The sequence below is a fragment of the Oncorhynchus keta genome, unplaced genomic scaffold (genome assembly GCF_023373465.1).
Source record: "Oncorhynchus keta strain PuntledgeMale-10-30-2019 unplaced genomic scaffold, Oket_V2 Un_contig_7594_pilon_pilon, whole genome shotgun sequence".
NCBI lineage: Eukaryota > Metazoa > Chordata > Actinopteri > Salmoniformes > Salmonidae > Oncorhynchus > Oncorhynchus keta.
In genome coordinates, this window is record NW_026289551.1 from 110,001 (window position 1) to 128,080 (window position 18,080).

Here is an 18,080-nt window from a genome sequence, read left to right on the forward strand (position 1 = left end):
AATTGAGGCTGTTCTGGGGGCAAAAGGGGGTATAACTCGATATTAGGAAGGTGTTTCTAATGTTTTGTACACTTTTTTTATATACAATGTTTGGACCATAACAATTCTTATGCGGCCACCCAAGGACTTCAATGGCAGAAAAAACCCTACACACATAAAGTTGTACATGCAAACAAAAACGTACACACAAACAAACAAGATGAAGAGAGATGGGAGGAGGAGAGAAGAGGTAGAGAGAGGAGGAGAAGAAGAGGGAGAAGATTTATCTGCTAGCCTGGTTCCTCACTAGGTTTCTTCCTAGGTTCCTGCCTTTCCAGGGAGATGTTCCTAGCCACTGTACATCTACACTGCTTGCTCTGTGGGGTTTCAGGCTGGGTATCTGTAAAGCACTGTGACAACTGCTCAAATAAAAAGGGCTTTAGAAAAATGTTTGATGTTAATTTGACGAGGTTAGTCTCATTTAGATTTGTTCAAGACCTGGCCAAAATAGCAGCACACAAAGTTGCAGACACATTTACAACATAAAACACTACAGCAAGATGGTTTGGGAAAGTGTGGTGCAACTTAATTTTCCATCATAGTGTTCAACCTAGCTTTAGACTCATTTAAAAAGGGACACGCTCCTGTCATTTCAGGCCCTGAAGCTTGTTCCAAGAGAAAGGTGCAGAGAACTGGAAATCTTTTTCCCTAGCTCTGTACGGACCTTAGGCACAATCAACAAAACACAGTCATGTGAGCGCAGGCCATAGTTTTCATTGGCTGCTGGACAATGTAGTTCCATAAGTAAAATGGGAGCCGTTGCATTATGGCCCTCTAAATAAAAACATTCTAATGATGTCATCTCTGAAGAGTTAAATCACTGGTAACTTGTTTATTTCTAAGGCCATATTGAGACAGGGGAGAAGAACATCTAGTAAAGAAGAAAGGTAGGAATAGTAAAGTGTCTCACCTGTATCTCTTCCTCATGTTGGACAGTCGGTTGAGAGAGATGTGGTCCAGTGGGGTGCTGCCACATCTGAAGAGAAACACAGTGTACTATACATCAGAGATCATCAACTAGATTCAGACACGGGACCATCTGTGAGAAACACAGTGTAATATACATCAGAGATCATCAACTAGATTCAGACACGGGACCATCTGTGAGAAACACAGTGTACTATACATCAGAGATCATCAACTAGATTCAGACACGGGACCATCTGTGAGAAACACAGTGTAATATACATCAGAGATCATCAACTAGATTCAGACACGGGACCATCTGTGAGAAACACAGTGTAATATACATCAGAGATCATCAACTAGATTCAGACACGGGACCATCTGTGAGAAACACAGTGTAATATACATCAGAGATCATCAACTAGACTCAGACACGGGACCATCTGTGAGAAACACAGTGTAATATACATCAGAGATCATCAACTAGATTCAGACACGGGACCATCTGTGAGAAACACAGTGTAATATACATCAGAGATCATAAACTAGATTCAGACACGGGACCATCTGTGAGAAACACAGTGTAATATACATCAGAGATCATCAACTAGATTCAGACACGGGACCATCTGTGAGAAACACAGTGTAATATACATCAGAGATCATCAACTAGATTCAGACACGGGACCATCTGTGACAAACACAGTGTAATATACATCAGAGATCATCAACTAGATTCAGACACGGGACCATCTGTGAGAAACACAGTGTAATATACATCAGAGATCATCAACTAGATTCAGACACGGGACCATCTGTGAGAAACACACAGTGTAATATACATCAGAGATCATCAACTAGATTCAGACACGGGACCATCTGTGAGAAACACAGTGTAATATACATCAGAGATCATCAACTAGATTCAGACACGGGACCATCTGTGAGAAACACAGTGTAATATACATCAGAGATCATCAACTAGATTCAGACACGGGACCATCTGTGAGAAACACAGTGTACTATACATCAGAGATCATCAACTAGATTCAGACACGGGACCATCTGTGAGAAACACAGTGTAATATACATCAGAGATCATCAACTAGATTCAGACACGGGACCATCTGTGAGAAACACAGTGTAATATACATCAGAGATCATCAACTAGATTCAGACACGGGACCATCTGTGAGAAACACAGTGTAATATACATCAGAGATCATCAACTAGATACTTTGGTGTATAGGATCACATCTCTCTGGTATGCGTGGGAATACTTTGGTGTATAGGATCACATCTCTCTGGTATGCGTGGGAATACTTTGGTGTATAGGATCACATCTCTCTGGTATGCGTGGGAATACTTTGGTGTATAGGATCACATCTCTCTGGTATGCGTGGGAATACGTTGGTGTATAGGATCACATCTCTCTCTGGTATGCGTGGGAATACGTTGGTGTATAGGATCACATCTCTCTCTGGTATGCGTGGGAATACGTTGGTGTATAGGATCACATCTCTCTGGTATGCGTGGGAATACTTTGGTGTATAGGATCACATCTCTCTCTGGTATGCGTGGGAATACTTTGGTGTATAGGATCACATCTCTCTGGTATGCGTGGGAATACTTTGGTGTATAGGATCACATCTCTCTGGTATGCGTGGGAATACTTTGGTGTATAGGATCACATCTCTCTCTGGTATGCGTGGGAATACGTTGGTGTATAGGATCACATCTCTCTCTGGTATGCGTGGGAATACGTTGGTGTATAGGATCACATCTCTCTCTGGTATGCGTGGGAATACGTTGGTGTATAGGATCACATCTCTCTGGTATGCGTGGGAATACTTTGGTGTATAGGATCACATCTCTCTCTGGTATGCGTGGGAATACTTTGGTGTATAGGATCACATCTCTCTGGTATGCGTGGGAATACTTTGGTGTATAGGATCACATCTCTCTGGTATGCGTGGGAATACTTTGGTGTATAGGATCACATCTCTCTCTGGTATGCGTGGGAATACTTTGGTGTATAGGATCACATCTCTCTCTGGTATGCGTGGGAATACTTTGGTGTATAGGATCACATCTCTCTGGTATGCGTGGGAATACTTTGGTGTATAGGATCACATCTCTCTGGTATGCGTGGGAATACTTTGGTGTATAGGATCACATCTCTCTGGTATGCGTGGGAATACTTTGGTGTATAGGATCACATCTCTCTGGTATGCGTGGGAATACTTTGGTGTATAGGATCACATCTCTCTGGTATGCGTGGGAATACTTTGGTGTATAGGATCACATCTCTCTCTGGTATGCGTGGGAATACTTTGGTGTATAGGATCACATCTCTCTGGTATGCGTGGGAATACTTTGGTGTATAGGATCACATCTCTCTCTGGTATGCGTGGGAATACTTTGGTGTATAGGATCACATCTCTCTGGTATGCGTGGGAATACTTTGGTGTATAGGATCACATCTCTCTGGTATGCGTGGGAATACTTTGGTGTATAGGATCACATCTCTCTCTGGTATGCGTGGGAATACTTTGGTGTATAGGATCACATCTCTCTGGTATGCGTGGGAATACTTTGGTGTATAGGATCACATCTCTCTGGTATGCATGGGAATACTTTGGTGTATAGGATCACATCTCTCTGGTATGCGTGGGAATACTTTGGAACAGATTTCCAAAATGTACATCACTTGGAGCTGATTTGCTGGTGTTTAACAGTCATGTCATTTTTTTTGCTATGAATACTTGGGAGGGGCAAATAAAATACTTGGGAGGGGCAAATAAAATACTTGGGAGGGGCAAATAAAATACTTGGGAGGGGCAAATAAAATGTTAATCAGCGCCACTGAAAACAGAGAGATGTTCAGACCAGAGAGCTAGAACACAAGAGCTGCTGAACTGGGGACATGTCAACCCACAGCACTGATGAGGTGTAAGGACCATAAACCAGAACACACACACACACACACACACACACACACACACACACACACACACACACACACACACACACACACACACACACACACACACACACACACACACACACACACACACACACACACACACACACACACACACAGAACAAATAACCAGTGCCTGACATTATATAATGTACTGTTATGTTCGCTGCGTGAGACTACGAATGCAGGACAAATTGCACCCTATTCCCTATATAGCGCACTACTTTAGACCAGACCCCTATGAACTATATAGGGAATAAGGTGCCATTTGGAACACAGAAAAGGTGAGTGTTATTGGAAAAATCTTGTTTGGTGTGTTGCCATGTTGCTGTGGATAGGATTCTCATCAATGAGAACAATACATTTGAAATCTGAACCTGCTTTTGTGTGTGTGTTTGTGTTTTTGTGTCTGCTAAATGACACGTGTACTGATTAGATGACTGCATAGAAATGTAGAGGGACCAGGTCTCTCTTATAGAACAGACTGTATCTCACAGAGACTTGAGAACCTGGATTAAGGAAGTTTAAAAGAAGCAGAAGGGATTTATGGTGATGTCAGCTTTAACTGCTGTAACCAAGTCTACACAGTCTCACAGTATGGAAACCAAGATGGAAGCCATTTGACATGAGTTTCTTTCAGCGGGTGAGTCAGGTATTATTGAGAGCAGAGAGGAGGGACAACCTGGGTTTTCCACTGATCAACTAAAGGTTCAAGAGGACAGCATCTTCTGCTCTTCTGGAGTTAGCTAATATTAGCTTCCCTGAAATGATGTTGAAAAATGAACAATTCCTTTCCACTTGGTTGCATGGCATGCTGTTCGGGGCTCTGTGTGTGTGTGTTGTGTATTCTCAGCTGTGGTCACCGCAGAGTGCAGACAGTCATCCCTGCATGCTGTTTTCAATTTGCCAAGCGCCTAAATAGCAAAAGGAACAAAGACACACACATTCCAGTCGTCCTAACAAAGCGTGATTAGCATCTGTGTAATGTGAGTGAAGCAGACAACAAACACAAACATCTCCATTCCTGTGCTAACGAGGCTTTAGGCACGCCAGGCCGCATCGGAAATATCGGGGAGACACGTGTCAGTGGTCTGGGTTTTTTAAAACCCGCTCGAGTCAAACGTTTAAGTTCAAAAACATTTTGGCGGTCAATCTGTGGGCATTAGGGGAACCGGTTTCTAGATTTCTAAACATCCTGAGAATGAAATAAACAAAAGTAATGCTCAGGGTTGAAGCCAGTGGGAGGGGGCGGTGGTGCATGCCACAAACACACCCACCCAGGGGGGATTCTAAACTGGATTCCCGACATTATGGATTCCTGATTATTGAAATGTCTGCAGCAGGATAGGTCATACATAATGACGTGTGAGCTATGGAAGCATCCATCACTTTAACCAATGGTGCTTCTTCACATCATCTTGGGGATAGAAAGCATACGGCTCAATGGCCGCGGGAGGAAAGCATACGGCTCAATGGCCGCGGGGAAAGCATACGGCTCAATGGCCGCGGAGGAAAGCATACGGCTCGATGGCCGCGGGGGGAAAGCATACGGCTCGATGGCCGCGGGGAAAGCATACGGCTCGATGGCCGCGGGGGGAAAGCATACGGCTCGATGGCCGCGGGGAAAGCATACGGCTCGATGGCCGCGGGGGGAAAGCATACGGCTCGATGGCCGCGAGAGGAAAGCATACGGCTCGATGGCCGCGGGGGGAAAGCATACGGCTCGATGGCCGCGGGGGGAAAGCATACGGCCGCGGGGGGAAAGCATATGGCTCGATGGCCACGGGGGGAAAGCATGAAATCGATTATGGCTACACGCACATCACAGTCTACGTCCCAAATGACACCCTATTCCCTATGTAGTGCACTCTATGGGTCCTAATCAGAAGTACTGCACTATATAGGGAATATGATGCCATTTGGGATACAGAACACATCTCCCAGGCAGGTGTGAACCAAAGACTGGATGATTGCTGATGTAGGGAGACGAAGGTATCTACATATCAGAGATGACTAAGTTTGAACCTCTTGAAGCTAAGGGGGACACTTTTTATTTTTGGAAAAATAACGTTCCCAAAGTAAACAGCCTATTTCTCAGGACCAGATGCTAGAATATTCATATAATTGACAGATTAGGATAGAAAACACTCTAAAGTTTCCAGAACTGTAAAAATATTGTCTGTGAGTATAACAGAACTGATATTGCAGGCGAAAGCCTAAGAAAAATCCAATCAGGAAGTGACTCATGTTTTGAAACCGTCGTGTTCCTATGCATCCCTATTGGCCATTGAAAGGGATATCAACCAGATTCCTTTTTCTACGTATTCCCTAAGGTGTCTACAGCCTTTAGACGTAGTTTCACGCCTTTATGTTGAAGAATGAGCGTAAAGGACCACATTGCGTAAGTGGCCAGGTGATTAACAAAAGGCTAAACTGTGTTTCGCTATATTTCACTTGTGATTTCATGAATATGAATATTTTCTAGTAAGATTATTTGGCCGTTGCGCTATGCTAATTAGTGTAGTTGATGACAATTCTCCCGGATCCGGGATGGGTAGTTCCAAGAGTTAAAGGATGGATGAGTCCTATTGGGAGTGAGTCTACAACACAGGTGTTTATCACTTAACACTTTAAATCCCCCACAGATGGAGAGATGGATCCAGTTGATATATTGTGCACACTTGCGCTCACACACACCTAAAACAGGCAAAGACCATCCATGTGCTCATGGAGGAATGACACACAGACAGAGACACACCTCATTCTGCAGATGAAGGATCGTCTGGAGCCCATGCACATCCTCATAGATGACTGTTGCCCCTCTTTCTTCACTGTTCCCGTCTTCAGGTCCAGGATACGCCCTGAGGAGACAGAGAACATGAGATGAGAGACGCTCACACACACACACACACACACACACACACACACACACACACACACACACACACACACACACACACACACACACACACACACACACACACACACACACACACACACACACACACACACACACAGCCTTGCGTCATGCTGAGGTCCGGGAGCTGCGCCACCGTTTCTGTCAGGAACATTTTTGTTCGTCGGTGCATCCCTCCCTCGTTTCTCATTAATTGTTTGGAGAGGAAAAACAATGTAATTCCTGATGCTTAGTCTAATGTAATAAATGGAGAGAATGTCTCTTCCTTTTCTCTCCCTGTCTGTCTTCCTCTCCACCCCATTTAGACTATTAGCTGCATCATTACTAGTCTGTCGGAGAAACATGTCTACAGTAATTCCAGACAAATAAGCTTTGTGTGTGTGTGTGTGTGTGTGTGTGTGTGTGTGTGTGTGTCCTGCAGCGATCCGTTCCAGCTGACCCCAGTGTTTTTATTCCAGAGGGATTCCTCCTCCACACAGTCAGTCTGAGCTGGGTTGCAACTAATTTGTTTGTTAGATGACTGGGGGCTTAGATCATACTAACAGTTATGGAGTTAGCTAGCGCCAACCAGAGGTTATTCAGCAGGACAAGGAGATGATTCAAGCCACACAACACGTTGTACTCTCCACAATTCACATTCCAGCTATAGACTAAACAACAGGCCAATTCAAGGCCGGGGGGGGGCATTTGACAAGGAATGTTGATGACAGGTGGGGGGCGTTTAATGTTGAAGCTGGACATATGGACAACCTGCCAATAACATTAGTGTAATGAATGCAGCATTAGACAATGTTAACTCTCCAAACTCCCAAAGCATTGATGTGGTTATCTATACTGTTCTATTATTGCAGTGGCTCCTCAAGGGAGGGAGGCGGTCAGTGTTTGACCCCAGCTAAAGGCTGGATTGTAGTTTTGGCTACAGTCTTGTATCTCTTCCGTATCAGCTCCCTCTCTTCCGGAGACTGACCCATGAAGGTCGAACGAGAGCTCTGGACGAATACAACCCATCTTAGCACGGACATTGCCATTGAAGGTGTCCACCATTTTAAAGTAGGAGATGAGGCCTCTTCCTACCTCTATGGACTGACCACTATGTTTAGATAAAGACATTATCTCCCTGGGGCTCTGGGTGCCCTGGGATGACATATGACTATTATCATTGGCCAATTAGGTCAGGAGTCCAATTAGAAGGCTCTGGTTTCGAACATGTTGAAAGGCTTTACCACATATCTCCTAGGGTCTTTCTCATGGATTGTTGACAGGTTTTCAAGCTCCATTGGTTCGAGTAAAAAAACAACAACAACACTGCTCTGAAACACTTCTCTAAAACCCACATGCACAGGTTATTTACCATTATAAACTGGGTGGTTTGAGTCCTGAATTCTTATTGGCTGACAGCTGTGGTAGATCATACCGTATACAACGGGTATGATAAAACATGTATATTTACTGCTCAATTTATGTTGGTAACTACTTTATATGTGACCATTATACCAAGGCTAAGGGCTGTGTCCAGGCACTCTGCGCTGCATTGTGCATAAAAACAGCCCATAGCAGTGGTATATCACCCATATGCCACACCTCAGACCTTATTGCTTAATTATTACCATGGTTTACCATGAAGAGGATGGAGACAGGAGATGAGGTTATTTACTAGTATTATTACCATGAAGAGGATAGAGACAGGAGATGAGGTTATTTACCAGTATTATTACCATGAAGAGGATGGAGACAGGAGATGAGGTTATTTACTAGTATTATTACCATGAAGAGGATAGAGACAGGAGATGAGGTTATTTACCAGTATTATTACCATGAAGAGGATGGAGACAGGAGATGAGGTTATTTACCAGTATTATTACCATGAAGAGGATGGAGACAGGAGATGAGGTTATTTACCAGTATTATTACCATGAAGAGGATGGAGACAGGAGATGAGGTAATTTACCAGTATTATTACCATGAAGAGGATGGAGACAGGAGATGAGGTTATTTACTAGTATTATTACCATGAAGAGGATGGAGACAGGAGATGAGGTTATTTACCAGTATTATTACCATGAAGAGGATGGAGACAGGAGATGAGGTTATTTACCAGTATTATTACCATGAAGAGGATGGAGACAGGAGATGAGGTAATTTACCAGTATTATTACCATGAAGAGGATGGAGACAGGAGATGAGGTTATTTACCACTATTATTACCATGAAGAGGATGGAGACAGGAGATGAGGTTATTTACTAGTATTATTACCATGAAGAGGATGGAGACAGGAGATGAGGTTATTTACCAGTATTATTACCATGAAGAGGATGGAGACAGGAGATGAGGTTATTTACCACTATTATTACCATGAAGAGGATGGAGACAGGAGATGAGGTTATTTACCACTATTATTACCATGAAGAGGATGGAGACAGGAGATGAGGTTATTTACTAGTATTATTACCATGAAGAGGATGGAGACAGGAGATGAGGTTATTTACCAGTATTATTACCATGAAGAGGATGGAGACAGGAGATGAGGTTATTTACCACTACTATTACCATGAAGAGGATGGAGACAGGAGATGAGGTTATTTACCAGTATTATTACCATGAAGAGGATGGAGACAGGAGATGAGGTTATTTACCACTATTATTACCATGAAGAGGATGGAGACAGGAGATGAGGTTATTTACCACTATTATTACCATGAAGAGGATGGAGACAGGAGATGAGGTTATTTACCACTATTATTACCATGAAGAGGATGGAGACAGGAGATGAGGTTATTTACCAGTATTATTACCATGAAGAGGATGGAGACAGGAGATGAGGTTATTTACCAGTATTATTACCATGAAGAGGATGGAGACAGGAGATGAGGTTATTTACCAGTATTATTACCATGAAGAGGATGGAGACAGGAGATGAGGTTATTTACTAGTATTATTACCATGAAGAGGATGGAGACAGGAGATGAGGTTATTTACCACTATTATTACCATGAAGAGGATGGAGACAGGAGATGAGGTTATTTACCACTATTATTACCATGAAGAGGATGGAGACAGGAGATGAGGTTATTTACCACTATTATTACCATGAAGAGGATGGAGACAGGAGATGAGGTTATTTACCAGTATTATTACCATGAAGAGGATGGAGACAGGAGATGAGGTTATTTACCACTATTATTACCATGAAGAGGATGGAGACAGGAGATGAGGTTATTTACCAGTATTATTACCATGAAGAGGATGGAGACAGGAGATGAGGTTATTTACCAGTATTATTACCATGAAGAGGATGGAGACAGGAGATGAGGTTATTTACCACTATTATTACCATGAAGAGGATGGAGACAGGAGATGAGGTTATTTACCACTATTATTACCATGAAGAGGATGGAGACAGGAGATGAGGTTATTTACCAGTATTATTACCATGAAGAGGATGGAGACAGGAGATGAGGTAATTTACCAGTATTATTACCATGAAGAGGATGGAGACAGGAGATGAGGTTATTTACCACTATTATTACCATGAAGAGGATGGAGACAGGAGATGAGGTTATTTACTAGTATTATTACCATGAAGAGGATGGAGACAGGAGATGAGGTTATTTACCAGTATTATTACCATGAAGAGGATGGAGACAGGAGATGAGGTTATTTACCAGTATTATTACCATGAAGAGGATGGAGACAGGAGATGAGGTTATTTACCAGTATTATTACCATGAAGAGGATGGAGACAGGAGATGAGGTTATTTACCACTATTATTACCATGAAGAGGATGGAGACAGGAGATGAGGTTATTTACTAGTATTATTACCATGAAGAGGATGGAGACAGGAGATGAGGTTATTTACCAGTATTATTACCATGAAGAGGATGGAGACAGGAGATGAGGTTATTTACCACTACTATTACCATGAAGAGGATGGAGACAGGAGATGAGGTTATTTACCAGTATTATTACCATGAAGAGGATGGAGACAGGAGATGAGGTTATTTACCACTATTATTACCATGAAGAGGATGGAGACAGGAGATGAGGTTATTTACCACTATTATTACCATGAAGAGGATGGAGACAGGAGATGAGGTTATTTACCACTATTATTACCATGAAGAGGATGGAGACAGGAGATGAGGTTATTTACCAGTATTATTACCATGAAGAGGATGGAGACAGGAGATGAGGTTATTTACCAGTATTATTACCATGAAGAGGATGGAGACAGGAGATGAGGTTATTTACCAGTATTATTACCATGAAGAGGATGGAGACAGGAGATGAGGTTATTTACTAGTATTATTACCATGAAGAGGATGGAGACAGGAGATAAGGTTATTTACCACTATTATTACCATGAAGAGGATGGAGACAGGAGATGAGGTTATTTACCACTATTATTACCATGAAGAGGATGGAGACAGGAGATGAGGTTATTTACCACTATTATTACCATGAAGAGGATGGAGACAGGAGATGAGGTTATTTACCAGTATTATTACCATGAAGAGGATGGAGACAGGAGATGAGGTAATTTACCAGTATTATTACCATGAAGAGGATGGAGACAGGAGATGAGGTTATTTACCACTATTATTACCATGAAGAGGATGGAGACAGGAGATGAGGTTATTTACTAGTATTATTACCATGAAGAGGATGGAGACAGGAGATGAGGTTATTTACCAGTATTATTACCATGAAGAGGATGGAGACAGGAGATGAGGTTATTTACCAGTATTATTACCATGAAGAGGATGGAGACAGGAGATGAGGTTATTTACCACTATTATTACCATGAAGAGGATGGAGACAGGAGATGAGGTTATTTACCACTATTATTACCATGAAGAGGATGGAGACAGGAGATGAGGTTATTTACTAGTATTATTACCATGAAGAGGATGGAGACAGGAGATGAGGTTATTTACCAGTATTATTACCATGAAGAGGATGGAGACAGGAGATGAGGTTATTTACTAGTATTATTACCATGAAGAGGATGGAGACAGGAGATGAGGTTATTTACCACTATTATTACCATGAAGAGGATGGAGACAGGAGATGAGGTTATTTACCACTATTATTACCATGAAGAGGATGGAGACAGGAGATGAGGTTATTTACCACTATTATTACCATGAAGAGGATGGAGACAGGAGATGAGGTTATTTACCACTATTATTACCATGAAGAGGATGGAGACAGGAGATGAGGTTATTTACCACTATTATTACCATGAAGAGGATGGAGACAGGAGATGAGGTTATTTACCAGTATTATTACCATGAAGAGGATGGAGACAGGAGATGAGGTTATTTACCAGTATTATTACCATGAAGAGGATGGAGACAGGAGATGAGGTTATTTACCACTATTATTACCATGAAGAGGATGGAGACAGGAGATGAGGTTATTTACCACTATTATTACCATGAAGAGGATGGAGACAGGAGATGAGGTTATTTACCAGTATTATTACCATGAAGAGGATGGAGACAGGAGATGAGGTAATTTACCAGTATTATTACCATGAAGAGGATGGAGACAGGAGATGAGGTTATTTACCACTATTATTACCATGAAGAGGATGGAGACAGGAGATGAGGTTATTTACTAGTATTATTACCATGAAGAGGATGGAGACAGGAGATGAGGTTATTTACCAGTATTATTACCATGAAGAGGATGGAGACAGGAGATGAGGTTATTTACCAGTATTATTACCATGAAGAGGATGGAGACAGGAGATGAGGTTATTTACCAGTATTATTACCATGAAGAGGATGGAGACAGGAGATGAGGTTATTTACCACTATTATTACCATGAAGAGGATGGAGACAGGAGATGAGGTTATTTACTAGTATTATTACCATGAAGAGGATGGAGACAGGAGATGAGGTTATTTACCAGTATTATTACCATGAAGAGGATGGAGACAGGAGATGAGGTTATTTACCACTACTATTACCATGAAGAGGATGGAGACAGGAGATGAGGTTATTTACCAGTATTATTACCATGAAGAGGATGGAGACAGGAGATGAGGTTATTTACCACTATTATTACCATGAAGAGGATGGAGACAGGAGATGAGGTTATTTACCACTATTATTACCATGAAGAGGATGGAGACAGGAGATGAGGTTATTTACCACTATTATTACCATGAAGAGGATGGAGACAGGAGATGAGGTTATTTACCAGTATTATTACCATGAAGAGGATGGAGACAGGAGATGAGGTTATTTACCAGTATTATTACCATGAAGAGGATGGAGACAGGAGATGAGGTTATTTACCAGTATTATTACCATGAAGAGGATGGAGACAGGAGATGAGGTTATTTACTAGTATTATTACCATGAAGAGGATGGAGACAGGAGATAAGGTTATTTACCACTATTATTACCATGAAGAGGATGGAGACAGGAGATGAGGTTATTTACCACTATTATTACCATGAAGAGGATGGAGACAGGAGATGAGGTTATTTACCACTATTATTACCATGAAGAGGATGGAGACAGGAGATGAGGTTATTTACCAGTATTATTACCATGAAGAGGATGGAGACAGGAGATGAGGTAATTTACCAGTATTATTACCATGAAGAGGATGGAGACAGGAGATGAGGTTATTTACCACTATTATTACCATGAAGAGGATGGAGACAGGAGATGAGGTTATTTACTAGTATTATTACCATGAAGAGGATGGAGACAGGAGATGAGGTTATTTACCAGTATTATTACCATGAAGAGGATGGAGACAGGAGATGAGGTTATTTACCAGTATTATTACCATGAAGAGGATGGAGACAGGAGATGAGGTTATTTACCACTATTATTACCATGAAGAGGATGGAGACAGGAGATGAGGTTATTTACCACTATTATTACCATGAAGAGGATGGAGACAGGAGATGAGGTTATTTACTAGTATTATTACCATGAAGAGGATGGAGACAGGAGATGAGGTTATTTACCAGTATTATTACCATGAAGAGGATGGAGACAGGAGATGAGGTTATTTACCACTACTATTACCATGAAGAGGATGGAGACAGGAGATGAGGTTATTTACCAGTATTATTACCATGAAGAGGATGGAGACAGGAGATGAGGTTATTTACCACTATTATTACCATGAAGAGGATGGAGACAGGAGATGAGGTTATTTACCACTATTATTACCATGAAGAGGATGGAGACAGGAGATGAGGTTATTTACCACTATTATTACCATGAAGAGGATGGAGACAGGAGATGAGGTTATTTACCAGTATTATTACCATGAAGAGGATGGAGACAGGAGATGAGGTTATTTACCAGTATTATTACCATGAAGAGGATGGAGACAGGAGATGAGGTTATTTACCAGTATTATTACCATGAAGAGGATGGAGACAGGAGATGAGGTTATTTACTAGTATTATTACCATGAAGAGGATGGAGACAGGAGATGAGGTTATTTACCACTATTATTACCATGAAGAGGATGGAGACAGGAGATGAGGTTATTTACCACTATTATTACCATGAAGAGGAAGGAGACAGGAGATGAGGTTATTTACCACTATTATTACCATGAAGAGGATGGAGACAGGAGATGAGGTTATTTACCAGTATTATTACCATGAAGAGGATGGAGACAGGAGATGAGGTTATTTACCACTATTATTACCATGAAGAGGATGGAGACAGGAGATGAGGTTATTTACCAGTATTATTACCATGAAGAGGATGGAGACAGGAGATGAGGTTATTTACTAGTATTATTACCATGAAGAGGATGGAGACAGGAGATGAGGTTATTTACCACTATTATTACCATGAAGAGGATGGAGACAGGAGATGAGGTTATTTACCACTATTATTACCATGAAGAGGATGGAGACAGGAGATGAGGTTATTTACCAGTATTATTACCATGAAGAGGATGGAGACAGGAGATGAGGTAATTTACCAGTATTATTACCATGAAGAGGATGGAGACAGGAGATGAGGTTATTTACCACTATTATTACCATGAAGAGGATGGAGACAGGAGATGAGGTTATTTACTAGTATTATTACCATGAAGAGGATGGAGACAGGAGATGAGGTTATTTACCAGTATTATTACCATGAAGAGGATGGAGACAGGAGATGAGGTTATTTACCAGTATTATTACCATGAAGAGGATGGAGACAGGAGATGAGGTTATTTACCACTATTATTACCATGAAGAGGATGGAGACAGGAGATGAGGTTATTTACCACTATTATTACCATGAAGAGGATGGAGACAGGAGATGAGGTTATTTACCACTATTATTACCATGAAGAGGATGGAGACAGGAGATGAGGTTATTTACCACTATTATTACCATGAAGAGGATGGAGACAGGAGATGAGGTTATTTACCACTATTATTACCATGAAGAGGATGGAGACAGGAGATGAGGTTATTTACCAGTATTATTACCATGAAGAGGATGGAGACAGGAGATGAGGTTATTTACTAGTATTATTACCATGAAGAGGATGGAGACAGGAGATGAGGTTATTTACCACTATTATTACCATGAAGAGGATGGAGACAGGAGATGAGGTTATTTACTAGTATTATTACCATGAAGAGGATGGAGACAGGAGATGAGGTTATTTACCAGTATTATTACCATGAAGAGGATGGAGACAGGAGATGAGGTTATTTACCACTATTATTACCATGAAGAGGATGGAGACAGGAGATGAGGTTATTTACCACTATTATTACCATGAAGAGGATGGAGACAGGAGATGAGGTTATTTACCACTATTATTACCATGAAGAGGATGGAGACAGGAGATGAGGTTATTTACCACTATTATTACCATGAAGAGGATGGAGACAGGAGATGAGGTTATTTACCACTATTATTACCATGAAGAGGATGGAGACAGGAGATGAGGTTATTTACCACTATTATTACCATGAAGAGGATGGAGACAGGAGATGAGGTTATTTACTAGTATTATTACCATGAAGAGGATGGAGACAGGAGATGAGGTTATTTACCACTATTATTACCATGAAGAGGATGGAGACAGGAGATGAGGTTATTTACCACTATTATTACCATGAAGAGGATGGAGACAGGAGATGAGGTTATTTACTAGTATTATTACCATGAAGAGGATGGAGACAGGAGATGAGGTTATTTACCACTATTATTACCATGAAGAGGATGGAGACAGGAGATGAGGTTATTTACCACTATTATTACCATGAAGAGGATGGAGACAGGAGATGAGGTTATTTACTAGTATTATTACCATGAAGAGGATGGAGACAGGAGATGAGGTTATTTACCAGTATTATTACCATGAAGAGGATGGAGACAGGAGATGAGGTTATTTACCACTATTATTACCATGAAGAGGATGGAGACAGGAGATGAGGTTATTTACCACTATTATTACCATGAAGAGGATGGAGACAGGAGATGAGGTTATTTACTAGTATTATTACCATGAAGAGGATGGAGACAGGAGATGAGGTTATTTACCAGTATTATTACTATGGTTTACAATGTAGAGGATAGAGACAGAAGAGTAGAGGTATGTTTCCCAAACAAAACACCAGACCAGGAACACATTGGCTACATCATATGTTATTTCCCCTGAGAGATCAACACACCCCCACACACTAAGACACTAACAAGTGCAAACAAGTTTGTTTGTGTGAGAGTGAGTTTCCTCTGCTGTGTTTGTGTGACCTCATGTTCTAACTGACTAGGCTTGGCTGGGCTTCCAGGACAGCAGAGAACAGGCGACAGGAGAGAAGTCATCACACACACAGGGCTTGGGTTTCAGTAAATGACTTAACAAGGTGATAGTTTAATCAGTTTAATCAGTGAATTCCAGGGCTGTGTCTGGAGGAGATGACTAAGATGTTCTCTTGTTAGCAGGAGAGCTGGCGGGCTAGCTGCTGTGTATGTGTGTGTGTGTGTGTGTGTGTGTGTTTATGTGTGAAGCTATCCTCTGCTTCTCTCCATCTGTCAGTTGAGCGCCACAGGTAAAGTTTATCCTGGAACTAATTCCATGTGAAACACTGCAGGGTAGAGGGAGAAGAAAAACACTGCTGCACATGTCTGGACACCATCAGCTGTGTTAGTGTGCTGATTTGTGTTGAGCTCCCGTTTATATAGTGTGTGTGTGTGTGTGTGTGTGTGTGTGTGTGTGTGTGTGTGTGTGTGTGTGTGTGTGTGTGTGTGTGTGTGTGTGTGTGTGTGATCCCCATTGGTCAGGGATGGTCTCCACTTAGTGATGATTTCAGGGAAAGCGGGAGGAAATGAAGGGATCAATACACTCCACACAGGAAGGGCGATCAGCTGGAATGACGGCATCCCAGAGAGATACAAGGAAAGTGGAGCAGCAAAGACATGCAGACAGTTGTAGACTGTGTGTGTGTGTGTGTGTGTGTGTGTGTGTGTGTGTGTGTGTGTGTGTGTGTGTGTGTGTGTGTGTGTGTGTGTGTGTGTGTGTGTGTGTGTGTGTGTGTGTGTGTGCGCGCGCCAACTACCGTCCAGTCCAAAAACCATGTGTTTCTATGTGTAGTGGCTAAGGGTTGTTTAAGGTTTAGGTGCGCCACACACAAACACCTATGTACACACATGCAGAAGGAATGTGCGGTATGTGCTGTCAAACCATGTGTGTCTATGGAGTGGGACACTCAGAGGAGATAAGATAAAGCAGTGACAGGCCACTGAAGTCCTCAACAGCTGCCATGTCACTGCTGCTTCTACTGGTCCATTTTCACCAGTGAAAGAGTCAGGACTTTGAAAACCAGGGTCAGTCGAGAGAAAATGACAAACAAAATTAAAAATACCCAAAAATGTAATAAAATCGGGAAGGTAATACATTTTCAGTGTAAACAACTATTACCAGATATAAAGTAAGTCGGAAAGATAATGGACCTATATACAGTATATTTAAATCATATTATCTTCGAGAACTAACAATCATCAAAATAAAAACTCGACAGTCAGAGAGAATCTAAAATTCTCCATGTCATGGCACGGTGCCTCTACTGATTTTGTTATAATGTTTGAGTCACTCAGATAGCATAAGAACAAGGCATAAGCCATGGCAAAACGTGTGGAATTGCACGAAATTTGCTTTAAAACAGCAAAAACACCCACACTTTGCCACTGCTGTTGAAACAAATCCTAGGGGAAACACTGAATACAGATTTGTTT

The 18,080-nt window shown here is 41.7% G+C and overlaps 1 protein-coding gene across 1 annotated transcript in view; it reads right to left on the reverse strand.

Moving 5' to 3' along the window:
• LOC127926439 (aryl hydrocarbon receptor nuclear translocator 2-like) overlaps positions 1–18,080 on the reverse strand; it is a 143,567-nt gene that overhangs the window by 80,171 nt on the left and 45,316 nt on the right. The window contains 2 exon segments of the mRNA XM_052511846.1: positions 950–1,015; positions 6,687–6,789. Of these exon segments, the coding sequence (XP_052367806.1) occupies positions 950–1,015; positions 6,687–6,789 (169 nt within the window).